Source organism: Vanessa cardui, chromosome Z (genome assembly GCF_905220365.1).
Source record: "Vanessa cardui chromosome Z, ilVanCard2.1, whole genome shotgun sequence".
Classification (NCBI taxonomy): Eukaryota; Metazoa; Arthropoda; class Insecta; order Lepidoptera; family Nymphalidae; genus Vanessa; species Vanessa cardui.
The window spans coordinates 11,722,217-11,748,544 of NC_061154.1; the positions used below are offsets into that span (position 1 = coordinate 11,722,217).

General features: G+C 31.9%; 2 protein-coding genes across 5 annotated transcripts; one reads left to right on the forward strand and one right to left on the reverse strand.

The window, feature by feature from the left end:
• The first annotated feature begins 226 nt into the window (after positions 1–226).
• LOC124542976 (flotillin-1) lies at positions 227–18,135 on the forward strand. Of its 3 annotated transcripts, none has more exons than XM_047120940.1 (11): positions 227–485; positions 2,428–2,594; positions 2,801–2,980; positions 3,061–3,144; positions 3,605–3,823; positions 4,577–4,737; positions 9,120–9,228; positions 10,058–10,183; positions 13,532–13,702; positions 15,561–15,667; positions 15,870–18,135. In XM_047120940.1, the coding sequence occupies exons 1-10, from the start codon at positions 434–436 to the stop codon at positions 15,624–15,626; spliced, it is 1,335 nt and encodes a 444-aa protein (XP_046976896.1). In that variant the 5' UTR covers positions 227–433; the 3' UTR covers positions 15,627–15,667; positions 15,870–18,135. The 3 variants fall into 3 exon arrangements, 2 of the variants coding, with proteins under 2 accessions (XP_046976896.1, XP_046976897.1); XR_006967419.1 differs by lacking the exon at positions 15,561–15,667 and adding an exon at positions 14,331–14,407 and having other exon boundaries at positions 229–485; XM_047120941.1 differs by lacking the exon at positions 15,561–15,667 and having other exon boundaries at positions 232–485.
• Positions 18,136–18,898: 763 nt separating this feature from the next.
• On the reverse strand, positions 18,899–25,972 carry LOC124542870 (sulfhydryl oxidase 1). 2 transcript variants are annotated; one of them, XM_047120757.1, is made up of 3 exons: positions 24,047–25,972; positions 19,686–19,734; positions 18,899–19,186 (listed from the first exon to the last, which is right to left on the reverse strand). In XM_047120757.1, exons 1-2 carry the CDS (start codon positions 25,723–25,725, stop codon positions 19,692–19,694), a joined length of 1,722 nt encoding a protein of 573 aa, XP_046976713.1. In that variant the 5' UTR covers positions 25,726–25,972; the 3' UTR covers positions 18,899–19,186; positions 19,686–19,691. The 2 variants fall into 2 exon arrangements, with proteins under 2 accessions (XP_046976713.1, XP_046976715.1); XM_047120759.1 differs by lacking the exon at positions 19,686–19,734.
• Between the last annotated feature and the right edge of the window lie 356 nt (positions 25,973–26,328).

Below are 26,328 nucleotides of genomic sequence, written 5' to 3' on the forward strand. Positions count from 1 at the left end.
TCCTATAATATAAATATAATAATAAATACCTATAAAATTCTGACGAAATAACAAGACCATAAAGAAAATAGACAAACGACTTAGGCCCTTAGGGCGTTGCTTTATTGTTCCGATGTCGTTTAATAGACAAAAATAGCTTTCTATCATATTAGATATTTTAAAAATGATTAGATTACGTACTGTCATTGATAATAATTATATTTTTTGTTTAATTTGCATTTAAACAAAAAGATACAGATTATATTGAAATTAAAAAATCGCTGTACGCCAGTGTCAAGCTATAAAGTATAAAATTTTAAAATTATCTGTGGATATTCCCCTACCAACCATTACGGAGACGGGAGAAGCCGATTTATGTTTTGATTTTTAGTGTTTTATTAATTTAATTTATTAAGTTTCTTTGTTACTTCTTTAGCCTATTGAAAACAAAATAATGACTTGGGGCTTTGTTACGTGTGGTCCAAATGAGGCACTCGTAGTATCAGGTAAGTACTCTCGCCCACTTGACTAATTATTTTTCAAGACTATATACATTTTTTATTAATAATATTCTCAAATGTTTAATACTAATGCACCAGCGATTGTTTTTAAAGGCTTAGCGATTATTTTATAGCGGTTTTATTTCTGCCGTTAGTGTGATGTTAGTCAGACACTAGAATAAATTATATTAATACATTTCCGCAAATACTTTGTATTCCAAGCAATAGACCCGATTAAAAAAAGGATCTTTTACGTAAAATTATGGAAATAAATAGTAACAAATAACAATATTGTTTAGCATTTTTTTTAGTTTTTTTGTAACTCATAGCTTCCATCTATGTTCTAAGAAATTATGACTCAATAAGATAATATGAATAATCATTCATCAATTTCAGAGGCTTTAATTTGACATACATTGTTATTGTAATTATTTGTGTTCATAAAAATTCTCAAATGTATAAAAAATTATAGAGAAGACAAATTATACCCTATTTGTTTAAACATAAACAAAGTCAGAAAATAAAGGATAACTTTTCCTCAAGTATTCAGTGGGAATAAAATTAATATAGGTATTTTCCTTTTAAAAAATAATTAAAGGCTTATTCTGAATGAAATGAATGGATTATTCTGAAAATGTGTACCTATAAGATTTAATATTTGATTTATGAATTGTTTATCAAAATTTTCATCATTTGAATATTATGCAAACATCAAAAGAGGTCTTGCTATGCTGAATGTTTAATGATATAAGATGGCCAAGTAATTATATCACCACAATTTATTTATTTAGTATTGTATTTAATAAGAAATGTGCATCAAGTTCCTCTAAAGCTTACACATATTTATATCTATATTTTAAACTGCTGCTCATGAATAATGATAAATAAAATTAATGTTAACAGATTAAAAAAATATGTATTGTGTAAATGTAAGCATTAGTAAGAGCTTTGCTTATTTTGAATTGAAATTAAAAAGTTTTGGTTGCTATATTTAAGTATTCTTTTATAACATATATAATTAATATTAAAATATTATTTTAGACACACACAAGTGCAACTTGAAGAATCACAATATTTTCCTATTGGAATAATATTTTAATCAAAGTAATAAAAAAATAATGTTTTTAAAAACATTTCCTTATTTGTCTTGATTGCACAATATTACTTACTTTAAGACGAATGACCCTTGCCAATGCAAATTTTGACAATATATATATATTTCCAAGACATATGTATGTGTTTGTTTTGCATATTCAATAAGATTCTAGCGAGCTGCTTCATCAAACAATAAGACAATCTATAGCACTTTAGTATAATATTATTGATGATAATTATACATTAATAATTTAGTTTCCTTATTGTTGCATTTGATGATTTATTTTGTTACAATTCTGTTATCTTATTCAAAAAATAAAAATCATGAATATGATTTTGCACCTAAAAATATTTGTTCAATGATAAACTACAAATTCAAATACTATCAGTTAATCTTTATTACTAGGTATTAATAAAATGGAATTGGATATTGAATAAAAGCAGATACAACATATTACTTTAAAAATAGCAATATTATTGAATATGTTATCTGTGTTTACCTAATGATAATTTAATAAGATCTGTCCATCTTGATAAGATGTTAGCGATGATCTGCAATATTTTTATGCTATTTGCACTATCTTAACTATATTATATTATAGCAAGCGAATGAGCAATCTTGATTATTTATATTACCATTTATTTGTTTTCATAATTTCCAATTTGCAAAAACAAAATAATTATTGACTATCAATACACTTAGTAATGTTAAGAAATTATAATATATACTTTGCACTGCAGTAACACTTTAAGATATTAGATATAAAGAGTTCATAAAGCCATGTATTAACTAAGAGATTGTTATTACTCAAGCCTCATATATTTTAAATTTTTTCTTGTTTTTATTACACAGGATGTTGCTATTCAAAACCTTTACTTGTGCCTGGTGGGCGGGCGTTTGTATGGCCTGCAATACAACGGGTTCAGCGAATATCACTTAACACTATGACTCTGCAAGTTGAATCTCCGACGGTCTACACTAGCCAGGGAGTGCCTATTTCAGTCACCGGCATTGCACAGGTACTAATTACCTTCATCAATTAATGTAACATGATTGATGATGCAATTAATTTTAAAATGAATTTGTGGTTTTTACATTGATAATTTAGTGTGTTAAATAAAGTCATAATGTAGTTCATTTTTTGTATAAAATAGTAATATTGTTTATATATTGGTTTAAAATGGTTTATTTTATTGGTATATGTATGTCTAAAAACTTTTTTAAGGTCAAAATCCAAGGTCAGAATGCTGAAATGTTGTTGTCCGCCTGTGAACAATTCCTTGGTAAATCTGAACAAGAGATTCAGCACATTGCTCTCGTTACCTTAGAGGGACATCAGCGTGCTATCATGGGATCGATGACTGTAGAAGAAATATATAAAGACAGGAAAATTTTCTCAAAGAAGGTCATTTTTACAATGATTAAGAAGTTTAATTTTTGTGTCAAAAATGTTCTTTGGATATAAATATATTTTTTTCATTTAAGGTATTCGAAGTGGCTTCCAGTGACTTGATAAATATGGGAATCACAGTTGTATCGTACACCTTGAAAGATATAAGGGATGAAGAGGTATGGTTATATGAAAAAAAAAATACACTACAATATTCCCAACACTTAAATTCAAAAGTTTAAACAACATATATGTATGTCGAATGTTATATGTCACAGGCCAACGCAAAGCGATGCAGCAAATGTGTAGTCAAAGCTGTACAGACGATTTCGAACGTCGTCATAATTCCTGGTTCGTGTATTCGATCCTCAACTATGTATATTGACTATGTCATGAAAAAATAAAATATGTAAAGAAAAAATTAAATCTTATTATTGAAAAAAATTAAAACAAGGTTTTTAAATTAACATGGTTATTTTTATTGTTAAAGTTATTAATTTCGGGATATTTACCATGTTTTTTATTTTTGTTCGGTGTAGCTCGATATTTCGACATTGTCTACGAATGTCTTGTTCACAGTCTCGTGAACGAGACATTCGTAGACAATGTCGAAATTGATAAATTTAATAATTAAAACAGGGTTATCTAAAAGCATTGGGTATGGCTCGTACGGCGGAAGTGAAGCGCGATGCTCGTATAGGAGAGGCAGAGGCGCAAGCGGAAGCTAAGATCAAAGAGGCTATGGCAGAGGAGCAACGTATGGCCTCTCGGTTCCTCAACGACACGGAGATAGCCAAGGCGCAGAGGGACTTCGAACTCAAGAAGGCCGCCTATGACGTCGAGGTGCAAACTAAGAAGGTAATCACAAATGTTATTTACGCATAAGCTATTATATATGTAAGACCAGACTACCTCCATGGTCGAGTGGTGTGTACACCGGTTTTCATGGGTACGCCACTCTGAGGTCCCGGGTTCGATTCCCGGCCGAGTCGATGTAGATTACCATTAGTTTTCTATGTTGTCTTGGGTCTGGGTGTTTGTGGTACCGTCGTTACTCCTGATTTCCATAACACAAGTGCTTCAGCTACTTACATTGGGATCAGTGTAATGTAGCCATTCCTACACCTACGACGTTATCTCCCTTGTATCTGTAGTTAGACTTAATCTTCGTAACACAATAAATATTTATATTATCATAAATCTCATCACTTTTATTTTGGACTAACATAGTGTGTAAAGTATTTTAAACGTTTGCGAACTTTCCTCGGGATTGATTTTGGTGTTGAGATGTGTTTATCAAAATTATTTTACTTACAATTCAAACTAACGTTATGAATTCTACTTGGCAATGGTTTGTTCCTTATCTTCAATTTCTCTGTCGCCTCTTTATCGGCGTATTTAGATTAGTTTGAGTTGAGTTTGAGTTTTATACTAAAATTATAAATTAAAAAAATTATCCGTCTGCCGCTCCTTCACTTGCAAATGGCTGTTCATTTTATGAAATTAGTTATGAAGCATTAAAAAAGCTTACTTATTTATGCCTAACACACCATATTCGTCAACTATGTATGCATATAAACATATATACAGGATGTTTTCTTTTAAATTCAGGCCGAAGCTGAGATGGCCTACGAGTTACAAGCAGCTAAGACAAAGCAACGTATCAAGGAGGAGCAAATGCAGATTGCAGTCGTGGAACGCTCGCAGGAGATTAATGTTCAGAAGTGGGAGGTGCAGAGACGTGAGAAGGAATTAGAGGCGACAGTGCGCAGGTAACTTATATTAAATCTCGTTCAGACTAATGTAAACGTCTATTTGTTATTAACTCTACTTGTTTAAAGTCCGTCAAGGACAAATTATTCGATAGGTCTTGCCCAATGATTTTTATTGTCTAATTCTTTTTAATACCATACGATAATATAATGTTTGTTAAAATAAATATTGATATGGGAGGTTCTGTGAAGGAATTTAAGAAACAAATGACTACCGTTAATTTATAGGACACCAGCGACTACCCCGGCTTTGCACGGATACTGATACTAAATATACTACAGATTTTGTTTATTTACGACATCACATTAGAAGCTTCTAGAATTAAGTGTTTCTGTGCTTTCTGTCCATTATTACTTATATACAAAAAATCTTCCTCTCGAATGACTTTATCTATTAAAAAAACCGCATTAAAATAGGTTTTGTAATTTTAAAGATATAAGCATACATCGAGACAAATAGCAGTAAGCGACTTTGTTTTAAACGATTTAGTAGTTAGTTTAGGTGTGATATGCTGTACAGTAGTCGTGAGACATTTAATAGCCTATTAAGATAATCTAAACCAATTAATTCTTGTCGCCGGTTTACACAAGGAAGCTGACAATTCGACACTAGCTAGCGTGCAGGATTGTCGTACACTAAACAATATTCACATATCAAATTAAATATATATTCATATATAGTACGACACAACTTAGATGTAGCATCGGCATAATTTGAAAACCGATCACATCCGAATTAGTACGCTTTCCCAAATTACCAATATTTATTTCTTATGTAAATATGATCTTTACGCAAACGTAATAACTTGTAAAATCATATGACCTATTATGTTCGTCAATCTGACACGTCGATTTAAATGCACTTGCTTTCTCGGGTTGAACTGACGCAAGAATCTATAGCGACTAATAGCATCGAATGGCGCGATAGGTAGCTGTGTGAATCGGCAGTAATCGGTTTTATTGAATTTGCCGATACTGCATCTAAGTTGTGTCGTACTATACGTATCTAACAATTATTGCTATCGTGTGTCTTTTGTTACACAAACAATTGATAATATAATTAAATATTCCATTACAATAAACAGGGAAGTAATAGATCTATTCACTCATAAAGGCGCGCCTTGCCTGGAAATGTTATTAACGGTTGTGTATTAATGTCTTCCTCATTCAAATGTCAAATCAATAATGAAAGAAAGAGATAAATATGTGTTTAAATATTCAACGTTTATAAGGAAGGAACTAATAGTCGGATTATTTGAGTTATATTATAGTCTACTATTAACATATGGCACCCACTACTTCTTTCTTGAGCGTGATTTGAATGCGAATTAAGCTGTAAATAGACTTATTTTCTATTATAATATCGTTTAAAATGTCTTCGTCTTCGTATTATTACGCTCTGGAACATTATCATGAACTATGTAAAATCATGTAAACATAAAATAAAAAAAGTTTTTCATCACAATATTAAATGTATATTTATGATTACGTAACAATTGACGTCGACGTTTATTATGTAATAGTCTAAACTAGTATATAATAATAGGTTGGGGAAAAAGTTTCTTCGTATTTTATATGAAAATTCAAAAAGTTTTTTTTATAGTTTATTTACATTTGACTAAAGTATGTAGGTGCCATTTTGTTCCATAACTTTTTGCCATCTTGTTGGTAGTGACATGATCCCATTGCTGTAAAAATTTTGGGGCTTTTGATCGAAAAACTGCGACAAGTGGTTTTGGCAGTCCTCTTAATAGAAAGTTAAAAGTAAAAGTTAACCTGACACTGCCTAAGGAATTCTGCAGAGACCGAAACAGATGAAAATCTGAAGGTGCAAGGTCAGGACTATACGGCGGATGCATTAATACCTCCCACCCAAACTCTCGTAATTTTTGTTGAGTGGCTAAAGATGTGTGAGGTCTAGCGTTGTCATGGTGAAAAAACACACCCCTTCTGTTGATCAATTCTGGCCGCTTTCTCTCAATTTCTTGCTTCAATTTCATCAATTGTTCGCAATACAGTTCTGAATCGATGGTCCTGCCGGGTGGTAACAGCTCATAATGAATGATGCCCTTCCAATCCCACCATACACACAGCATTACCTTGTTGCAAGTTAATCCGGGTTTTGCCACAGTCTGTGAAGCTTGACCGGCCTTTGACCACGATCTTTTTCACACGTTCTTGTCGTATGTGATCCACTTTTCATCACCAGTTATCAGCTTCTTCAAAAATGGTTCGGTTTCATTACGTCGTAATAAAGAATCACAAATGAGTACACGGTTCATTAGGTTTCTTTCAGTGAGTTAATGAGGCACCCATATATCGAGCTTTTTTGTGTACCCAGCTTTATTCAAATGAGTCAAAACCGTTTTGTGGTCAATTGCCAGTTCTTCAGCTACATCGTAACTACTAATATACCGATCTTGCTCCACTTTTTCAAAAATGGCATCAATTTTGTTCGTAACAGGGCGACCAGAGCGAGATGCATCTTTGATATCAAAATTTCCGGCTTGAAAACGCTTAAACCAAACTTGCGCTACTCTAACAGATACTGCATTAGGTCCATAAACATCACAATTTTTTTTCGCGGCTTGAGTTGCATTTTTACCTTTTTATAGTAAAATTTTAAAATGTATCGAATTTCTTCTTTAGATTCACTCATTTTAACAACAACAAAAACAAATGAAAATCACACAAATTCCTAATTTGAATTTGGAAGTGCCTTCTTTAAAATTAAAACTTTTTAATGATACCAAAACCAGCCAGATACAAATGATATAGCCAAAGAGATTTTATTACAAGTTCATACATACTATATGCGAAAAGACTTTTTCCCCAACCTAATATAATCATAGTTAGTCTAAATAGTGCAACCATACCATTACAATTTTCCTTATGTCTACGTGATCGCTATCAGTGTCATTGTTATCATCCGCAGCAATCTTAAGTAGTTGTAGATATCCGCAGCTTAGTTTTCCGAACTAACTGTCACTCCCTTTACTTAGGCGGCATCTCGACTACCGATGCTTCCCTAATTTATACTGCTATTAGCGACCGGCCCTGACTTCGCACGGATGCAATACTGATACTAAATATTCTAAAGAATTTGTTGTTGTATTAATACAAAAACCTTTCTCTCGAATCGCTCTATATATTTAAAAAACCGCATCAAAATGCGTTACGTAATTTTAAAGATCACCACATAATTATATGTCTGTCCCAATATAAACTCAAAACTCAAACTCAAATTCCTTTATTCAATATAGAAGCATTACACCTACTTATTGATTGTCAAATAAACACAAATTCCTTTATTCAATATAGAACACTAGCATTACACTTACTTATTGATTGTCTAATAAACACTACCACCGGTTCGAAAAATGGAACACCAATGCTTATATAGGGAAAGACTTATAATTATATGGATGTTGTTCGCACTTATTTTGATTAGAAAGAGCGTATGCGCCATCTGTCTGAGTAGAAAAAAATATTTGCTCCTTGATGCGATACTGCGAAATTTGCTCGGTAATATTGCCGTAGATCTGCAGCTTCGTTGCTCTTTCTCGCTTCTATGACGCTAGGTCTCGTGCATTGCGTTTTTTTTTATAGTATAGTTTGGCGAACGAGCATATGGGCCACCTGATGGTAAGTGGTCACCATCGCCCATAGACAATGACGCTGTACGGAATATTAACTATTCCTTACATCGTCAATGTGCCACTAACCTTGGGAACTAAGATGTTATGTCCCTTGTGCCTGTAGTTACACTGGCTCACTCACCCTTCAGACCAGAACACAACAATACTGAGTATAGTTATTTGGCGGTAGAATAACTGATGAGTGGGTGGTACCTACCCAGACGGGCTTGCACAAAGCCCTACCACCAAGTATGTGTATGTGTGTATGCGTGCCAATACTTTGCCCTTTTGAGGAACTGGGCTTAAAGGTAGATCTCTACGTCAGATTTGAGATGGACGACTTATGCGGCTATATATTTCAGTAACAGCAATTACTAGGGGTTCAGTCAGGTTCAGATGTCAGATAAGTCCGCTGTATATAAGGCGTATTGCAGATTACTGATTAGTAAAGCTTTCGTCGCATCTGCGATTCAGGACCGATGCAAATATCAGGCTTTAATATTAAATGATTTTTGAATTAATTTATTAAAAAGGTTTTTTTTTTATTACTGATGCACACTTTTGTTTTTTTTTATATTATTTATTTTTATTTAGTGCATACTTTTATACATTATGTAAGAAAATCACTTTATTAAATAATATGCTGTCTGTTTATTTTTTCAGTTCTTAATTAAGTATACTCTTTAAAATACGTAAGTAAAATACTTAATTAGTTTTAAACAAGTTTATGTAATATATTTTTAGACCGGCCGAAGCAGAGAAGTACAGATTGGAGAAGTTGGCGGAAGCACACCGACTTAAAACTGTTCTCGAAGCGGAAGCTGAAGCTGAGGCTGTAAAAGTTCGCGGTGAAGTTAGTAACATGATAACTTATCTCATGCGATATAACTTGGGGTATAGTACTCTATACACTAAGTTGAATATATGTAATAGGAATACTTACTCAAAACCTAGATGTAAAGACGCATTACCTTTTTAACCCGACTACGACGAAACCGATACAAGGCGCAACAAGGTTTATTTCAGCAGTATGTGTGTCCACTACGCATCTGATATGAGGCATTGGCTAACTTAATTGCAATATACAGGAATGTCTTTTGTTGGATGACAACAATTTAAAAAATAATGTATATACAATACAAGATAGTACCGTTTACGAATATTATTATTAATAATGAAGAAGCATTAAGTGAAAAACTCGTCATCGTCGAGTTCATTGTAAAATTTGTGACATAAATTTGAAATCCGGAAATTTAGATTGTGATGCTGCTATAACATAAAATTGACTTTCAACAACAACAACATACTCCACCACGCTGTTCCAATGCGGGTTGGTGGAATACACATGTGGCAGAATTTCTCTGAAATTTGTCACATGCAGGTTTCCTCACGATATATTCCTTCACCGCTGAGTACGAGATGAATTATAAAGACAAATTAAGCACATGAATCAGCGGTGCTTGCCTAGGTTTGAACCCGCAATCATCGGTGATGAAAAGATGCACGCGTTTTAACCACTGGGCCATCTCGACTCAAAAAAAAAACTTGACTTAGATGTAACATAATTAAAATTTGTTATATATAAAACAACGGCGTAGACAACACTTCTGTGGAGGAATTATGATAACTTAAAATAAAAGAAAAAGTTTTTACTATATTTTTATTTTTTTTTCTGCGTACAGGCTGAAGCGTATGCTATCAAAGCTAAGGCGGTGGCTGATGCAGAGCAAATGGCGAAGAAGGCAGACGCCTGGAAGGAGTATGGCTCAGCGGCCATGGTAGACATGATGCTCGAGACACTACCCAAGGTACGTACGAGATTACATTACTCTATCATTATCTACTCACTCTCAAATTATATAACAATACTAAGATTATTTTAAATTTAGAATAATCTTGACCTTGAGGCTTCGTCTATAATAAATCTTGACAGTTCACCACCCACACATCAGTTATTCTACCGCCAAATAAAAGTACTCAGTATTGTTGTGTTTCGGTTCGAAGGGTGAGTGAGCCAGTGTAACTACAGGCACAAGGGACATAACATCTTAGTTCCCAAGGTTGGTGGCACATTGCCGATGTAATTAATAGTTAATATGACCACTTACCATCAGGTGGCCTATATGCTCGTCCGCTAATCTATACCATAAAAAAAAAGTTTTTAAACTGTAGGCATATTTTGAACGATGTTTTCAAATTACAAGAATATATAATCTTTCGGTAGAAATATAGCTTCTTATGAAGACTAAAGGTTTGATTTAACCATCGTATCACAGTATATAACAATGTTGATACTTCAAGAGTATATCTACTATGTACCGATGTTACGGTTTTATCCTCCGATCGGGTGGGTACGTGTGTACTGTTGACTGGTATAAACGTTTTATTAAGCAAGCATTGTATATACAATTGTCGTACATTACACTAGCTAACTAGTTAAGTCGATGTGACGTCACCTGTGTTGCACGAGAAATTTTGATGACGACTTTATCGAACTGTTTTAATGATAAACATACAAGTACCTAAAATGATTTCAAAAATATTATATATATTCCAACATTCATGTACACATATGTATTAATATACATATACATATAATATATATACATATAATAAAATTGGAGTGTCTGTATGTAATATTAAAATAGTCCTTTTTTGCTCAATGCATATGTATGTATACATAAACCAAAATAACATTTTTACAATTTTTGTCTGTCTGTCTGTTTTTTCTAATCTCTGAAACGGCTGGACCGATTTTAACGAGGCTTACACTGATATAATAAGGAGTAACTTAGGCTAAAATGATATTTCTTTTTTGTTAAATTCAAACGCGTACAAGTTTGCGGCCACAGATAGTTATATATAAGTGAAGAAGTTTCATTATGTACTTGTCGTAGCATAAATATATTCTTAAATTAAGAACAAAAATAACTTTATCAAGTATTTACTATCAAGCTGTGTCGAAAACGATATCGTTCATCAAATATGTCTCGTATTATCTCAGTAATCTAAAGCTCGTTTTAAAATGTTATTCGCGATTATATTTGTTTGTTTCTATCGAAATTCCCAATACATGCAGAGATAATTGGCATCTTTAATCTATATGAATAAAAATGAATGTTAAAGAAGCGCGTCGTTTGAGCGGGTGAACCTATTGGTATATATTATTCCACTCTCATATATATAAAAGTAACAGCCTGTTCATTTCCCACTGCTGAGTTATGAGAATACTGGTCGTTACTGGGCCTATTCGATGCACAAAAAAGAGAAAAGTATCGACGGTACTCTGATATGAATCTCCTATAAACTACGGATGATTTCGCGTCTAATCATTCTCTCATACCGATCTTTCAATCCTCTATACGTGAGCATTTGTGAAAAAACTGATAATACTTTTCGCTTGATATTCTGTATGAAGTAAAAACGTAGGCGTAGAACTGTAGGCGGGCTAAGATTATATAATAGAATGTCAGCAGCCGAATCTCCGTGATATGTCTTGACATATATCGAGAAATACGATATCGATCCATGATGACAAGTCATCATGGATCGATATCGTATTTCTAAATATTTTATATTTTATCAAAATATATACTTCGCTGGTTATCTTTTTCTATTCAATTTAATTCTTAGCTTAATTTACTATATTGTCTTTGACTATATATACATATAATCACAACATCCTCGTCCAAAATTCGCAATACATATAATGCATATTCTGATTAAATCAAATCTACTTTATATATAAATTAATTTACATGGAACGTCCTTTATCGTAATTATTTATGGAGTTATATTTCTACGCTTTTAAACTTATCACAATGTAAATAATTGATTAGACGCCTTCGATTTTAATAGAAATCTAAAAACAACTACACGAGCTCAGTTACGAGGTCTTGGTTACAGCGATACTAAATTTGTTATTATCTACTTAAATTCTGTACGCAGACTCCTCGCTTCGGTTTCGCTTTGTCATTCTCGATCGATCTGTATAATATTTTCAATACTAATTAATCGAAATTTGTATATTTATTTTTACCAACAGAACAATATGATTCGTTCATAATACCAGTTAGATTTAGGTATTTTTTTTTGTTTTGGTAATACAATGTCGATGGTGTAAAGTATAATGAAATGTAAAGTAAATTAAATTGTATGATATTTGTGACATCGGGGACGCAAAGTTTATTTGTATTATGGCACGTACGTCTAACACGAGTCACTTGATAAAAAATAATGAATTTATTTTAGATTACACTAAAAATAAGCATTTATAATCATTACATTATTAACCAATAAAGTCTGTATCAGATTTCATTACGATGGTTTTGATATTATTAGTCTGGTGTACAAAGAAAATGATAAAATACGTTTGGAACCTTATTACTTTACTTACTGACTATGCTGAGTGCACATTTGGTCTCATAGCCATTCTCGACTGACACTTGTACAAATTTAGTAATTTGTAACGTACAAATAGATATATTTTAAGTATAAACTATCCAATACAAATAAATTGCGGCGAACAAAACATTAGTGCGATTCAGAAAAATCTTTTTCCTATAAAACTTCATTGCAGAAGTTTTTGAGAAGGGATTATACCACTCGACACACAACATGTATATTGTCCGTAAGTTTCTTACTACTGGGCTAAAGCCTCCTCTCTCTCTTGAGGAGAAGGTTAAAAGCATATTCCACTATGCTACTTCAGTGTGGGTTGGTGGACTCACATATGACGAAATTTCCTTGAAATTAGACACATACATGTTTCCTCAGGACGTTTTCCTTAACCGCCGAGCACGAGATGAATTATATTAATATAAGCACATGAAAATTCAGTGGTTCTTGTCTGGGTTTGAATTCTCAATCATCGTTTACAATTTACATTTCATATCTCATCATACACCACTCATCTATCAGTTATTATCCAAACATCTCTTTCTATCTGGTTAGAACTTACATTAAGATCAGAGTAACTACTACTACTTACATTAAGATGTTGTCTCATATTATTATTATCGTAATTATTTATGGATAATTATTATTATTATTATTATAACGTAGTCCACCTGGTTGGACTAGTTTGTATTCGTTCCAGTGACAACTTTATCTGGCGATGTTAAGTACATCGAATGTAATTCCCCAACTTGTCGCAGGTTGCCGCTGAGGTAGCGGCGCCACTGTCGCAGGCTCGCAAGGTCACGATGGTCTCGTGCGGCGGCGGCGACGTGGGCGCGGCCAAGCTCACGGGAGAAGTACTCAGTATCGTACAATGTATTCCTGAACTCGTGAAGGGAGTCACCGGCGTCGATATATCCAAAATCAAGGTTAGTATCCCTCGTTGACTAAATGTACTATAATGTCAGGTCAGAGACTGATAAATGAAATAGCGCAAATTATACTCAAATGGTCTTTAATAAATAACATAAGAATGTTGTTCTCGGCGTATATTAAAACAATATTTTCCAGTTTTTGATTTGAAGGTTTCGTTTGGCAAGTAGTTACTTTATTAATATTTCGCGAGAAATAAGTAAAGTAAAAATTTAGCTCTTTCACACAAGATTTCAGCGGATTCTCTGGTCTTTGTTGTATATAATTTAGTTTAATTTATAAGTAGTACATTAATGTTTCCTGTCCACGCCAAAGATACACAAGTCAGTACACCGTTCAATAATTTAACGCTCTTCAAGATTTCACATCTAAGACATTTTTAAGTAATCATAAGAAGTCTTAGTCCTTATTGTTGTTACACGTTTCTATATAAACTTATGTTACCATAAAATGATTTTCTTTTGCTGTTTATAATTTCTGGACTATAACGAATAATAAAGTGTTTTGTTTAGAGTACTGTCCTTCAAAGTATGCTATAATTATAATATGTATAGGAATTATAAATGGTCGAATTTTTAATTACAATAGAACAAGTAATATTAAATATATGTATTGCTATTTCAGATTAGTCTCTGTTCTGATGTTATGTAATGTGTCTTCGAGTGTGTCATTATCAAGTTGTAACCGCTAGTTATTAACAGGTACTAAGTAGTGTTACTAATAACGATATAGATGTCCGTACCTTCACGTATGTATGTTTGCATGGGTTCAGTGTTTTTTCAATCATTCATTCCATTGAATTCGTTCACGACATTTATTTATGTGAATAATCATAATTGTATAAATTCCTTGATATGTTGAAATTAAGTTTTAATCGAAACTCCGATAGTGAGTCCTGGCCTTTAGTCATCACTCTGTATATGATATATATTTTTAATTAACCTAAAACTTTGGAAATAATTCCCAAGATAGTGATATCTGGAGCGGAGAGGTCGCGATAACTCTAGCCTTTAGCCTTATTAATAATCGCGAATCTTGCTTAGTTCCAGTGAAATAACATATCGCATACGATTTAACCAATAAGAACATTAAATATTTACATAAAGTCTCTTATCTACGACCTCGAATGGTACAACACGAAATAAACGAAAAGGTAATCGTTTATTAACGGTGTTTTACTATTTTCTGCTTCAGCAATTGTGTTATTAGAAAAATTCCCCTTAAATTTGTGTAATGATATTATTATTTTTTGTTGTTAAGATAAAGCTAGGTTCAGACTGATAGGCAAAGGCGAAGAGTGTTCTGTAATTAAAAAGTTGATTTCCCGATAACGATATCACGATTTGATAAAATCGCTTTCAATGTTGCATTTACATATAGTACGACACAAATTAGATGTAGCATCGGAAAATGCAATGGAATGAAAATAAAACCGATTACTGCCGATTTACACAACCAATAGAAATAGCTCCCTATCGCGCCATTCGACGCTATTCGTCGCTAAAGATTCTCGCGTCAGAGAAAGCAAGTGCATGTAAATCGACGTGTCAAATTGACGAATATATTAGGTCATATGATATTACAAGATATTACGTTTGTGCACAGATCATATTCGCATGAAAAATAAATATTGATAATTTGGGATAGCGTATCTACTCAATTCGGATGTGATCGGTTTTACGAATTTTGCCGATGCTACATTAAGTTGTGTCGTACTATACATGCTTTGAATCGACACAACGGCTATCCAATTTGAATAATAAATGGCACTGATTGTTTGTCACATATCATTTCTAACTGTTCATAAACCATTTGCTACTAACGCTTGTTCTAACCGGTGCATGGTGTACGTAGACGGTGGAAGCATCTATGATACCCACGCCCACAGCCCGCGGGGACTCTGCGAGGAAGTTACGATAACTGATCGAGACGTGGGAGTAGGCAACACCAAGGTCCACGAGGCAAGTATACGTAGAGGTTGGGGCCAATCGCGACACTCGTTGTCACGCACACACACACACAAACATCTATGTATTTATGTGTAGATATTGCTTACTACTAGGCAAAGAAGCTTTTGCTATTTGTTTGAATACATATGTCTCTGCTAAGGATATGTTGAGTATTGAGTAATCTTGTTAGTGACAGAACGTTATTCCTTCGCAGGGTCTTCGCGCCGTTTAAAGCCGCAATCTACGTAGAGGTAAACAGTGTTTCCTAGCCTGATGTTACAACACATTTTCTGTCCGGATATATCTGCCAAATAATATTTATATCATAACATTAGTACGTTTTCACGTGTAACCGTTATTGTGCACGCGTCTCGCGACGGAGACCGTTCCACAGTACGAGTCACGATGAATAGATCGACGTGTAATCCTGCTTCATTTTCGAATGTTGACGAACGATAATCGATGTCGGCGTAGAGCTAGTGCGACGAACAGACAAACAGGAGCATTGATCTGATATGAGACAAATGAACGCTTTATTCAAGTAGCTACAAAATGACTGTTATACTTATAAAATTTATACATATATTTTTTTATTTAGCTAAACGTTTGTTAGGATATATGATAATATTTAGTGTTCATGATGATGCCGTTTAGAAATTCTAAATATTAAAGCAATTGACCCATTCGTAGATGTAATTGATGTCTTTTCTAAAGATATTGTTTAGCGTATGTTAGTCGATATTTAGAGTTGCGCGTGTTATTAATATACTGGCGTTCTTATCAACACGATTACGGACATTCTTATATACTTCGATTAGTCAATTGGGTGATGTATTTTTGTATATTAATAAAATGTAATAGTTTCAGTATTAATATTTTGAATAAGCTAAACCATTTCAAGTAACATTTCATCGATAATATCATTCTGATTTCTTTTTCTCATAGATCTCAAAAAGTAAATTTAACGTTTTAAGTTTTAAACTTTTCACTCAGATGTTACACACACACAGCACAAGATGCACAGTAACCCGAAACGTAAGAATTCAAAATTGTTTAAAAATATCGATACTATTGAAATTTTTCGTTTGAAAAAAATTTGATTAATTTCGTTTTCGAGAATAATTTGCCTTATCGTTAGTACTATGATATACCGTAGTGATGTATTTTGATATTTCCATCTACGGCTGAAGGCCTCTCGCAAATATTAGGTATTTTATAATATTATAATGAAAAACTTGTTAAGAGTGTGATGTTAAGAGTACAAAGATCTGAAGCAAAAATTATCCTCGATGTCGATAGTAATAAACTAGAGTATATATAATGCGTTTGGGTATTCTACGTAAATGTTCATTTAACTTTAAGTCAATACGAAAGATGATCGAAATATAATTTATAAGATGAATACGACATAAAGTGGTTCGATTAAATTATTAAGTACTGTATTTGTGAAAGCGCAGCACGGAAGGACCGGTGTACTGGTTCAGTCGGTGATATCTAATCTATATCATAATAAAAGCCTTTTGATTGTTACTTATGAATCGCGGTTAAGTTGATTGCTTTGTTCGTATTCGGGATGTTTCCAGCGGGATTGTCGATTTGGAGCGAAACCTTGCACGGCCGGGCATTGATACACTGGCCATGTCACGTGGTCTAATGTTGACGCATCCACAAGACTCCGATAACATTATTTACCTCAAGCAATTCGTTGGCTACCGTGCCATAATTATGCGTAGCAATAATCGTATTTTAATTTTAAGCACCTCTTTTGTTGTTTAATTATAATTTAAGATAAGAGATAATATATTATTGTAAAATAAAATCAATTTATTTTGATAATATGTTTTATATGTTTGGGTGCTGTGTATTCCTTTACTAATATTATATTAGTCTTTTTAGCACAAATATATTCGTTCTAGTACAACTTTTAGCTAAGGATTTTTTTTAATGCTGTTCTATTTATCACTTAGGTTTAAGTTATTATTTTTCACTGCCCGTTTACTAACTAAAACAATGTTTTATCTTATTTTGTATTAATGTTAGTCATTAGGCGAGATTGCGGTACCAAATCCAAATTAACTTCATTGAATAATCATTTGTACATTTATGATTTATAGTGAAATGATGATGAATTGTAATTAGTAAATTAATTTCATAATTTATCCATTACATAAAAGCCACTAAGCTTTTGCTTGAACTCTCATCCCGGTAGTCTATTGCCCGCTATCGACGTCTACATTCCAGAGCAAAGCGAAGCTGCGTACGCGGTGGAAAATAATACTGTTATTAGTACATTTTTCTTTAGTGTGAAGATGTAATCAATTTTGTGGTTTTACCAAAAACTAATAGTCGTGAAGTAAACTGCTAGGTGTGCACTAAGAGTGGCATCTAAGTTAACATTGTGTGCGAATCACATTTTTATTCATGTAAGTGTATTGACGTGGTTTTTATTCATATTTATTCAGTAAAATTTTGAACTTAAATGCTGTTTTATTTTTGAGTTTCCCTTTTAATTTAAGTAACAACAGATTGGTATCTAAAGTATGTATTGTTGGAATAAACAAGCAACATCTGCGTCAAGTCACATAACTTTTCTTTAAAAAAACAAAAAAAGGTGGGAGATTCGTGGTTGACACATTGAGATCGCGAATATAATTATTAGGTGTAATGTGATTATTGATGGTTATTTGTGTTGTAAACTAAATGTTTTTCTATTGTGGTAGATTGATTGTTATTTTAAATTAAAGATAATTGTTTTAGAGGTTAACCTACTTCCTACTTCTGGTTCTAAAAGTATATACATATATTTCTATTAGGAAATATGGAAGGCACGAAGTTCACATACCTATTCTTCTCGTGAATGAATATTTTTTAAATTACACCGGCTAAAATATATACAGCCTGTACCGATGGAAGTAGAAAAAAAGATAAACAAACCTTAGATTTAGGTTTAATATGCAAATCATAATTAATAATTCAGCTGCATATTGTCTGAGTTGTGAAAAATATATATCTTTATTTATTATCTAAGAATAATGCACATAAACACTTTATTCCACTTTAATTTTAGTTCCATAATTTGATAATAGTTTCATCGACTTTCGGAACACCATTTTTTCGCGCAAATTCATTATGAATATCATAAATTAATCAAGTTCTCAAACAACAATATCTCGTCAATATTTGTTTATTTGGCGTTTTGATTGGAATATAGTAAGGCGAAGTCGTTGAAATGAAAAATACATATAGTCCATACAATTTTATTGATTTATGAGCAATAGTATTATTAACATTATGAATTAAGACGAGAAGCAATCCGTTTAACCAGTATACACAGTTACTGCGATTTAATGACATATGATAATTACATTACAATCTACATGAATGATCTACGTAATTGTACCATATTATGAAAGAGATTCAATGTTGGAATTAGGAATGTATCAGAAACATTACATAACACGGCTTCTGCTAGATTTACTAGAAGGGCTTGTTCAGCGTCTAAGTAGTTAAAATAGTCAAGTGGACATGTACCTGGAAATTAAAACAGATTTATTATAAGAACATTCATAAACCTTTTAATCATTTATCGTATAATTATTCGTAAGAAATTTGTTATCAGAAAACTTGTACTTCGAATAAAGTGTAAATATAGATTTGCCGACTTATTTCTTAATTTACAGCTGAATATTTACTTTTATATAAAAAGCGGATAGAATTAAATAATAATTTAAATGCGTAATGGTATAAATTTGTAAAAGTTGCCCTCGAATGATAGCGGAGATAAAGAAGCTTAAAGTGAGAAAGCGTGAGTAATAATTAATTAATATTTGCGGTGATGCTACACATATGCCATATGGTGAGGCAGACATACATTTGTAAAAATAATAATTGTGTTTGAACGTGTACATAAAAAGCATCATAATTATGTTGATATAATATTTTTCAATTATTTATATCACGGATATATGCTCGATCTCACAATAATGCATCGCCCGTCACCGAATTAAGCTTAAAGACTGTTGTAACTGACCTTAGCCTAGTTTAAAAGTTGCATTTCTCTCCAGAGGCGGTGAATCAAACTGCTTAAATACAAGATAAATTCATTAGATTAATTTAGCTTAATAAAATTTAACATTTTAAATTACTAACAAATTACTCCTTAAAATAATTACCGATTTCGTTTGTACATAATGGTAACATTACGGTAATCGTGATTTAAATATTAAAATTTCATATATTACAATAACATTTATATTTATAACTAAGATCTATCGCGTAAAAAGTTGTGATATGCCTTTTCATTATTTTACTAGTAAAAAAAAGGTTAAATTTGTAATAGAGATATATAGTGCATACAATTAACTTACAATAATTGTTAAAAAAGTATAAAAATTACTAGTGTAAAGCTAGTGCTTTATTTTACTAATTATTAAAAATATTTAACACTTAGCCTAGACATAATTTTTCACTATCGACTGCTAGGAAGCAGATAGGCACTTGCAGTAAAAGTAATAATGTCCTTTGAGTTAGGTATAAACGTAAATTTATGTTATAGTAATATAATAATTTCGAATTTCGACACATGGGTAATCGTTTAAATTTTTTAACCGCAGTATTAGTAAAGTAAAAAGAAATTTCATGGGTAAACGTTTCAATTTTTTAACTGCAGTATTAGTAAATTAAAAAAACAAAACCTTATTTATAATTATGATTTCAATGACGATACTGTTACCGTATAAGGAAAATATGAGTTATGAGATGATATTAAAAATTACTGTAAAATATATTCGTATCTTGTTATTTACTCGACCTTGTCCCACATATACGGACTCCGTGCTATTTAAAAAAAATATATATTGGGAAGACTTTTCGGACGGCTGTCAGCTTGACCTGTGGGTTGGTTTCCCGCCACTGTACGAATAGTTGTAGACATAATGTGTTATCCATCGGCAAATAGGATCCACACCAACCACCAGACAGTGAAAAACAAGTAAATATCTACATCTTTAACATATTATCAATATATTTGACCTTTAATAGGTACTTATTTAGTGCATACTGTTTTCAATTACAGCGGCACGGAATTGACGATTTTAATTTATCAATCAATTAATCCTATCAATCGGTTTACGTTTGATTTTACGTCGTATTTCTTAAAAACTAATTTAGTCAACTTAATCTACAGCGATTTTAATGCGCTATTGTTATTGTTATTAAAAAAATGAACGTTTAATTTTTTTATCAACGAATGTTGTGCAATAATTTTCTGTGATGTATTATCTTATGCATATTGTTTGTAATGAAACGTTTTAGTTAAACACAGACCGTTACGCCCCGTTTAATAACCCACATGCAGGTTAAGATTATTTAATCAAACAATAGTGCATAAATATCTTTTCGGCAGTACAAAGATACATTAAAAATATGATAACAAAATTGAAAGTCAATCACTTCCTGAGTAATTTACATAATATGCTATTTTTAATGATTCGTAGTAAAATTCGTTACATTGATATTTAATAAATATTATCAAAATATACAATTCACCGCAATATATCGATACTGACGTAGTGATGTATACGTAGTAAGATATAAACTGATAATCCAATTATCGTATTTGAATATCTATTCGATTAGCTTGTTTTCGTCCAAGGTCTAATTAAACTATGTAATAACCATGCAGACACGTAGATCATTGACACTAACAATACCCTTTCGAAAAAATAATTTAGTTAGTTCTTTTTATCAACATTTATAGTAAATAGTTAAGAAAGGATGCGTCACCAAACGCCAGACAGGTGTGAATCGTCGAAAATAATGATTATAGAAAGAATTCATAATTAAACAAACGCAATAAATTATTATGTAGATAAAATAAATAAAAACATGGGTATCGTTAAATAAATATATTTTTCTTATTATTTACGCATACGGGGGTAGAGAGCGGAAGCTAAAATGGGAAATGACGACACAAGAGCGTTATACCATATGTCGTCACAGCATGCGAGTCAGTAACTCAAGGCACGATAGTAGATGATTCACATTAAAATTACAAGCCTTTTTTAATTAAGGAGCAAAACAGAAACCAGCAAAAATCTAGAATGGTCAATTGATAAGCCAAGTGGTAACTACAACTATCTATAGCAGCAAGTGAAGGTCGCCCAACTCTGATGGGTAATAGCCACCCACTACTCATAAGTAGTGGCGACGCACTATTCATATTACGAGATGTAGGAGCGACATGACGTAGAGCTAGCTATTACCCAAGTACTTGCAATTATAGAGTATCATATAGAACAAGACAGTTCGTACCAATTAAAGAAACTAAAAAAAAATGGAAGCATAAAAAGTATGAAGATTTCTCGTCATGCTAGTGATATATTACAAGAGAAATTTCGCTTGAGATCGAAGACAGAAGTAAATGCGTTATTTCATAGAATGCACTTATTTATATTCCTATTTACATCGTATGTATAAAACGATTTTCTAATTGATATTGAACGCGCGGTATAGCTGGTATATGTTATTTCTAAATTATGAATTTTGAAAAAAAAAACATATCATTCTTAATTGTGGTGTTTAGGAAACCAAGAAACCTACTTTTTTTTTAATAAAACTTGATACCTTTGCACTGTTGTGCACTCAGAGTTAAAAATTATATTTTTTCATAACATTAAGTTTGTAACGATGATAATGTATATTTGGTATGATTGTTGTTATTTATACTTTGAATGGGTTTCACCCAAAACAAGGCAAGGCAGGGCGAATCTACAAACTTAGGAATCTTATATTGACGTTAAACTTATATTCAATGTAATAAAAACATATTTTTATGTTATATAGAAAAAAAAAGAAAAGACCATTGTTTTAAAAAAAAAAAAAATCTCAATTCCATATATCGCTAACGTTCTTTTGTTATAACTAACAATGAACGAACGTTGTTTTGAAAATTCTTATAATATAAATATAATATCTATGTGATGAAACTTAAGATAAACGAATAACAATTTTATTTCTATAAACCTTTAATAGCGTATAGTCCATTCCAACCAAAGGACTAATAAACAATTTTGAATTGGCATGTATTAAAGTAATACCTATTGTTTAGTATTCATTATGTATATAAAAAAATGGCGTTTTAAATATTGGTAAAGAAGACGAAATGTTTTACATTATGGTTTTCAAAGTCCATGTAAACCTTCGATTAGAATAGACTATAGGCATTATCAATCCAAATAATATGTTTTGTTGATTGTACTACTTACTTTAGCTTACCTTAATTTAGCTATAATTGAAAACAATTAAAAAACATCTTTATAGCTTAGGTAGTAAGGTAAGATAAAGCTCGATGTGACATGCAAAATAAAGCATCAATCTACATGCAAATATTCATGCTGATTTTAAAAAAATCCGAGAAAGTGACAGGAACTTAAAGCATCTGCCAAATTGTGATATCAAATATTTCACATGGCTGATTACTTTTACTTTATTTAAAAGATATCATAAATTAAGTTATTAAAAAAAAAGTGACTTTTAAAGTAAGAAGTATTTGACTTTAACAGGATCAAGCTGAATCAGTCGAGCTACATGGAGAGTCAATGACATCTATTTCATGGTTAGCAATTTTTCTGTGGTTAGTAAGTTTAGTTTCACAGTCAAAGATGTTAAATGAATTATTTTTAAACTATGAAATCTTTTAAAGGACTACAGAAAACATAAATATGCAAAATTCAAATTTGTGAATTATTTCATGCATGGTAAGAAATGGAAGTATCCAATCAGAGTGATATATACATATATCCTGACTATATCAAAAAACCTGGACCTTTTTTAAATATATTCTTTCTTTAATTTTTATTAATATAGCAAATATTTGTAGAAAACTTACTATTTTTATATGTTTTTTATAAAAATACAGTTGAATAGGCACTTTCTAAGGTATAATTGTGCAAGTGACAAGAATAAAAAGAATTAAACTAATAAAATAGACACAACAACAAATGCAATGTTTATGTGCCATTGTTATCACCTGATCTCAATTGTAATACTGATCATAATTTTATAAATAATAAATATATGTGATAAAAAAAATATAAATTATTAAAAAAACTACTTGTGTTAAAATTTACATCAGTAATTGCAACCGCTGGGTTAGATCTTTAGAATATATGACATTTTTTGCCCCAAAGGAGTTGAGTGACAAAGAGGGAACCATGACTATTTATATAGCCATGTGTATGTAATTGGAATAGTGATGATCATAAATTGTTTTAGATATTCTATTATTATTAAACTTTACCCCATGCATGTTTATATCTGCGCTTTCTAAAGAAATGTCTAGGGAAAAAGTATTTTATAACTAAAACAAGCATAATAAAACAAAATATGTACAAGAGGCTTATCAATCCAATGTCTAGGTTGGAGATTGGGCTTGGAGCAGCGGCACTTCTGGCATCTTGAATTTTTATTGTACTATAAACTCTCTGAAGATATTCATAAACTGCAGGTAAGTGCCAAGCACCTCGTGGAAGTCTACATTCAGGACACTGTGTAACACTGGGAAATTGAATTTTTGGATGTTCCGGATCCTCAGTCACATCACCAGCTAATCTTAAGTTCACTTCGTTATGAGAAATCCACAACCAAAGTATCGCTTTATCATTTTCTTTTACGTCAAAAATTCTATTCCTGGCTGCCATTGCCTGGAAATGTTCAGCACAATCAGTACAACCAAAAAAGTTTTTCACATATCCATGCATGGCTTTTAATACTCGTGGGGCTTCATTGCCAGGTCTTTGTGCTGCATTAACGGTTAGAGTATGGAACAAGGTCCAGAGACCACATGTATAACCTCGGTATTGCGGTTGACTGCCCTTGCACCTTATATAATCAAGATTCGAAATAAAGACAGGCGCATGGACTGTTTCAAGGTGTTTTACTAAGTCATACACCTCACTTCCAGTCCATTGGTTTCTACTGCTGAGGTTCTTATGTAAGTCTGTAATATATTCTTTAAGCTTTCCTCTAAATGGAAAAGCTAAAATGATAACATCTAAATACTGCAATAATGCCTCAAGCGCTTCACCACTTAAAATCTTATGCCTTGCAATTTCAGTATGTAAGCTGGTTTTTAATGTCTTTTCCAAATCATTGTAGTAGACAACATCTGAATCCAAAGACTTAGACTTTTCATGATTTGAATTAATAAGACTTTCTTCACTTGTAATTTTCCTCAAAGGCAATACATAGTTTCGAGACTTTAAAAATGTATTTATAGCTTTTTGTAAGTTCTGTTTTGTTGGATTTTTTGGTGTTATATGTGTATATTCTAAGTTAGATGAAACAGCAACAAGTCCAGGAAAATGTGTTACACCAGCTACATCGGCCAGTTCACTGGTGTCATATACTCTCTTCAATGTAACATGTTCATAATCATTCATATCAAGTGCCAATTCTGACCCAATGGTAGAATTGTCATTCTCAAATATCAAAAAAGTGTAAAGGATATTTTTTGGAAACGGTTTCAGAGCTGAATTTATGTCACTATATGCTGCTATTTTAAGTGATGGGGCAAACATTAAGCGCCCGAAAGATTGTTCACTTTGTATTTTATTAATTAATTGAGCCTTTAATTTATCAGCACTGTCTGTAGACTGTAATTTATCACCTACATTAGCATTGCTTTTAATGTAGTTTTCATGTAAATATCGTAAAGAGGGATAAGCCATAACTTCAAATTGGCGGCATATTTCATTATTTTCTTCGACAGAACAATCCAGAACTGCAAGTTTTATTATATTTTTCCATGATTCCAATTCAGATGCTAGGCTTTTAAATTTTGGCGCAAATGCTCTACAGTGACCGCAATAACTGTTATAAAATTGGACTACATAAGCATATTTTTGCCCATAAATTTTTTTATCGAAATTTTTGTTAGTCAGTATAACGACTTGATCTGATTTACTATACAATCCTTGTTTATCAATATCATCATTATCAGGCACAACTGCAGCATATGTCAAATTAGCGGAAATATAAAATGTTAACACAAATAAATGCCAGCAATTCATTTTTTTCTTCCGAATTTAAAACTTAACACCACTCAAAAAAGTTAAAACATGTCCAAAAAAAGCACTTCATTTACTTTTGGCTTAAATATTAACCACAATTTTTCACTTAATTATCCATGCATGAGATGCATCGTAGTTCGATTTTAAATACTGCTTAATGAATAATGAAAACACCTACATAAAAAGTGGAAGTTAATATAAAAAAATTGCGCTGTCAACTACTGACCGTCAACTTTCCATATTGATACTGTTACTGACAGTTATATTTTTTAATGCACTTGCAGCTAAAGCGCTAAAGGAAAACAATCTAAAAAATGTTTTTTGCCTATTGTATTTCGATTTAGAAAAGTGCAGCATTATATTGAAAATTTTATTCTATTAAAAATGTGAATCTTTCAATTATCTGACTCTAATAAAATATTTTATTTGTGAAACATCATCTAAAATTTTAATTAAAAATTGATAATTCAAAATTTCTAGCTGTTCGTCCTATGCTTAAGACGTATATAGAACATCAAAATTAGACTTGTTTTATTTTAATGTGTGGGAAAACCGACATGTTAATTAGAAATTAATTAAATAGAAATTGACGATATAATATTT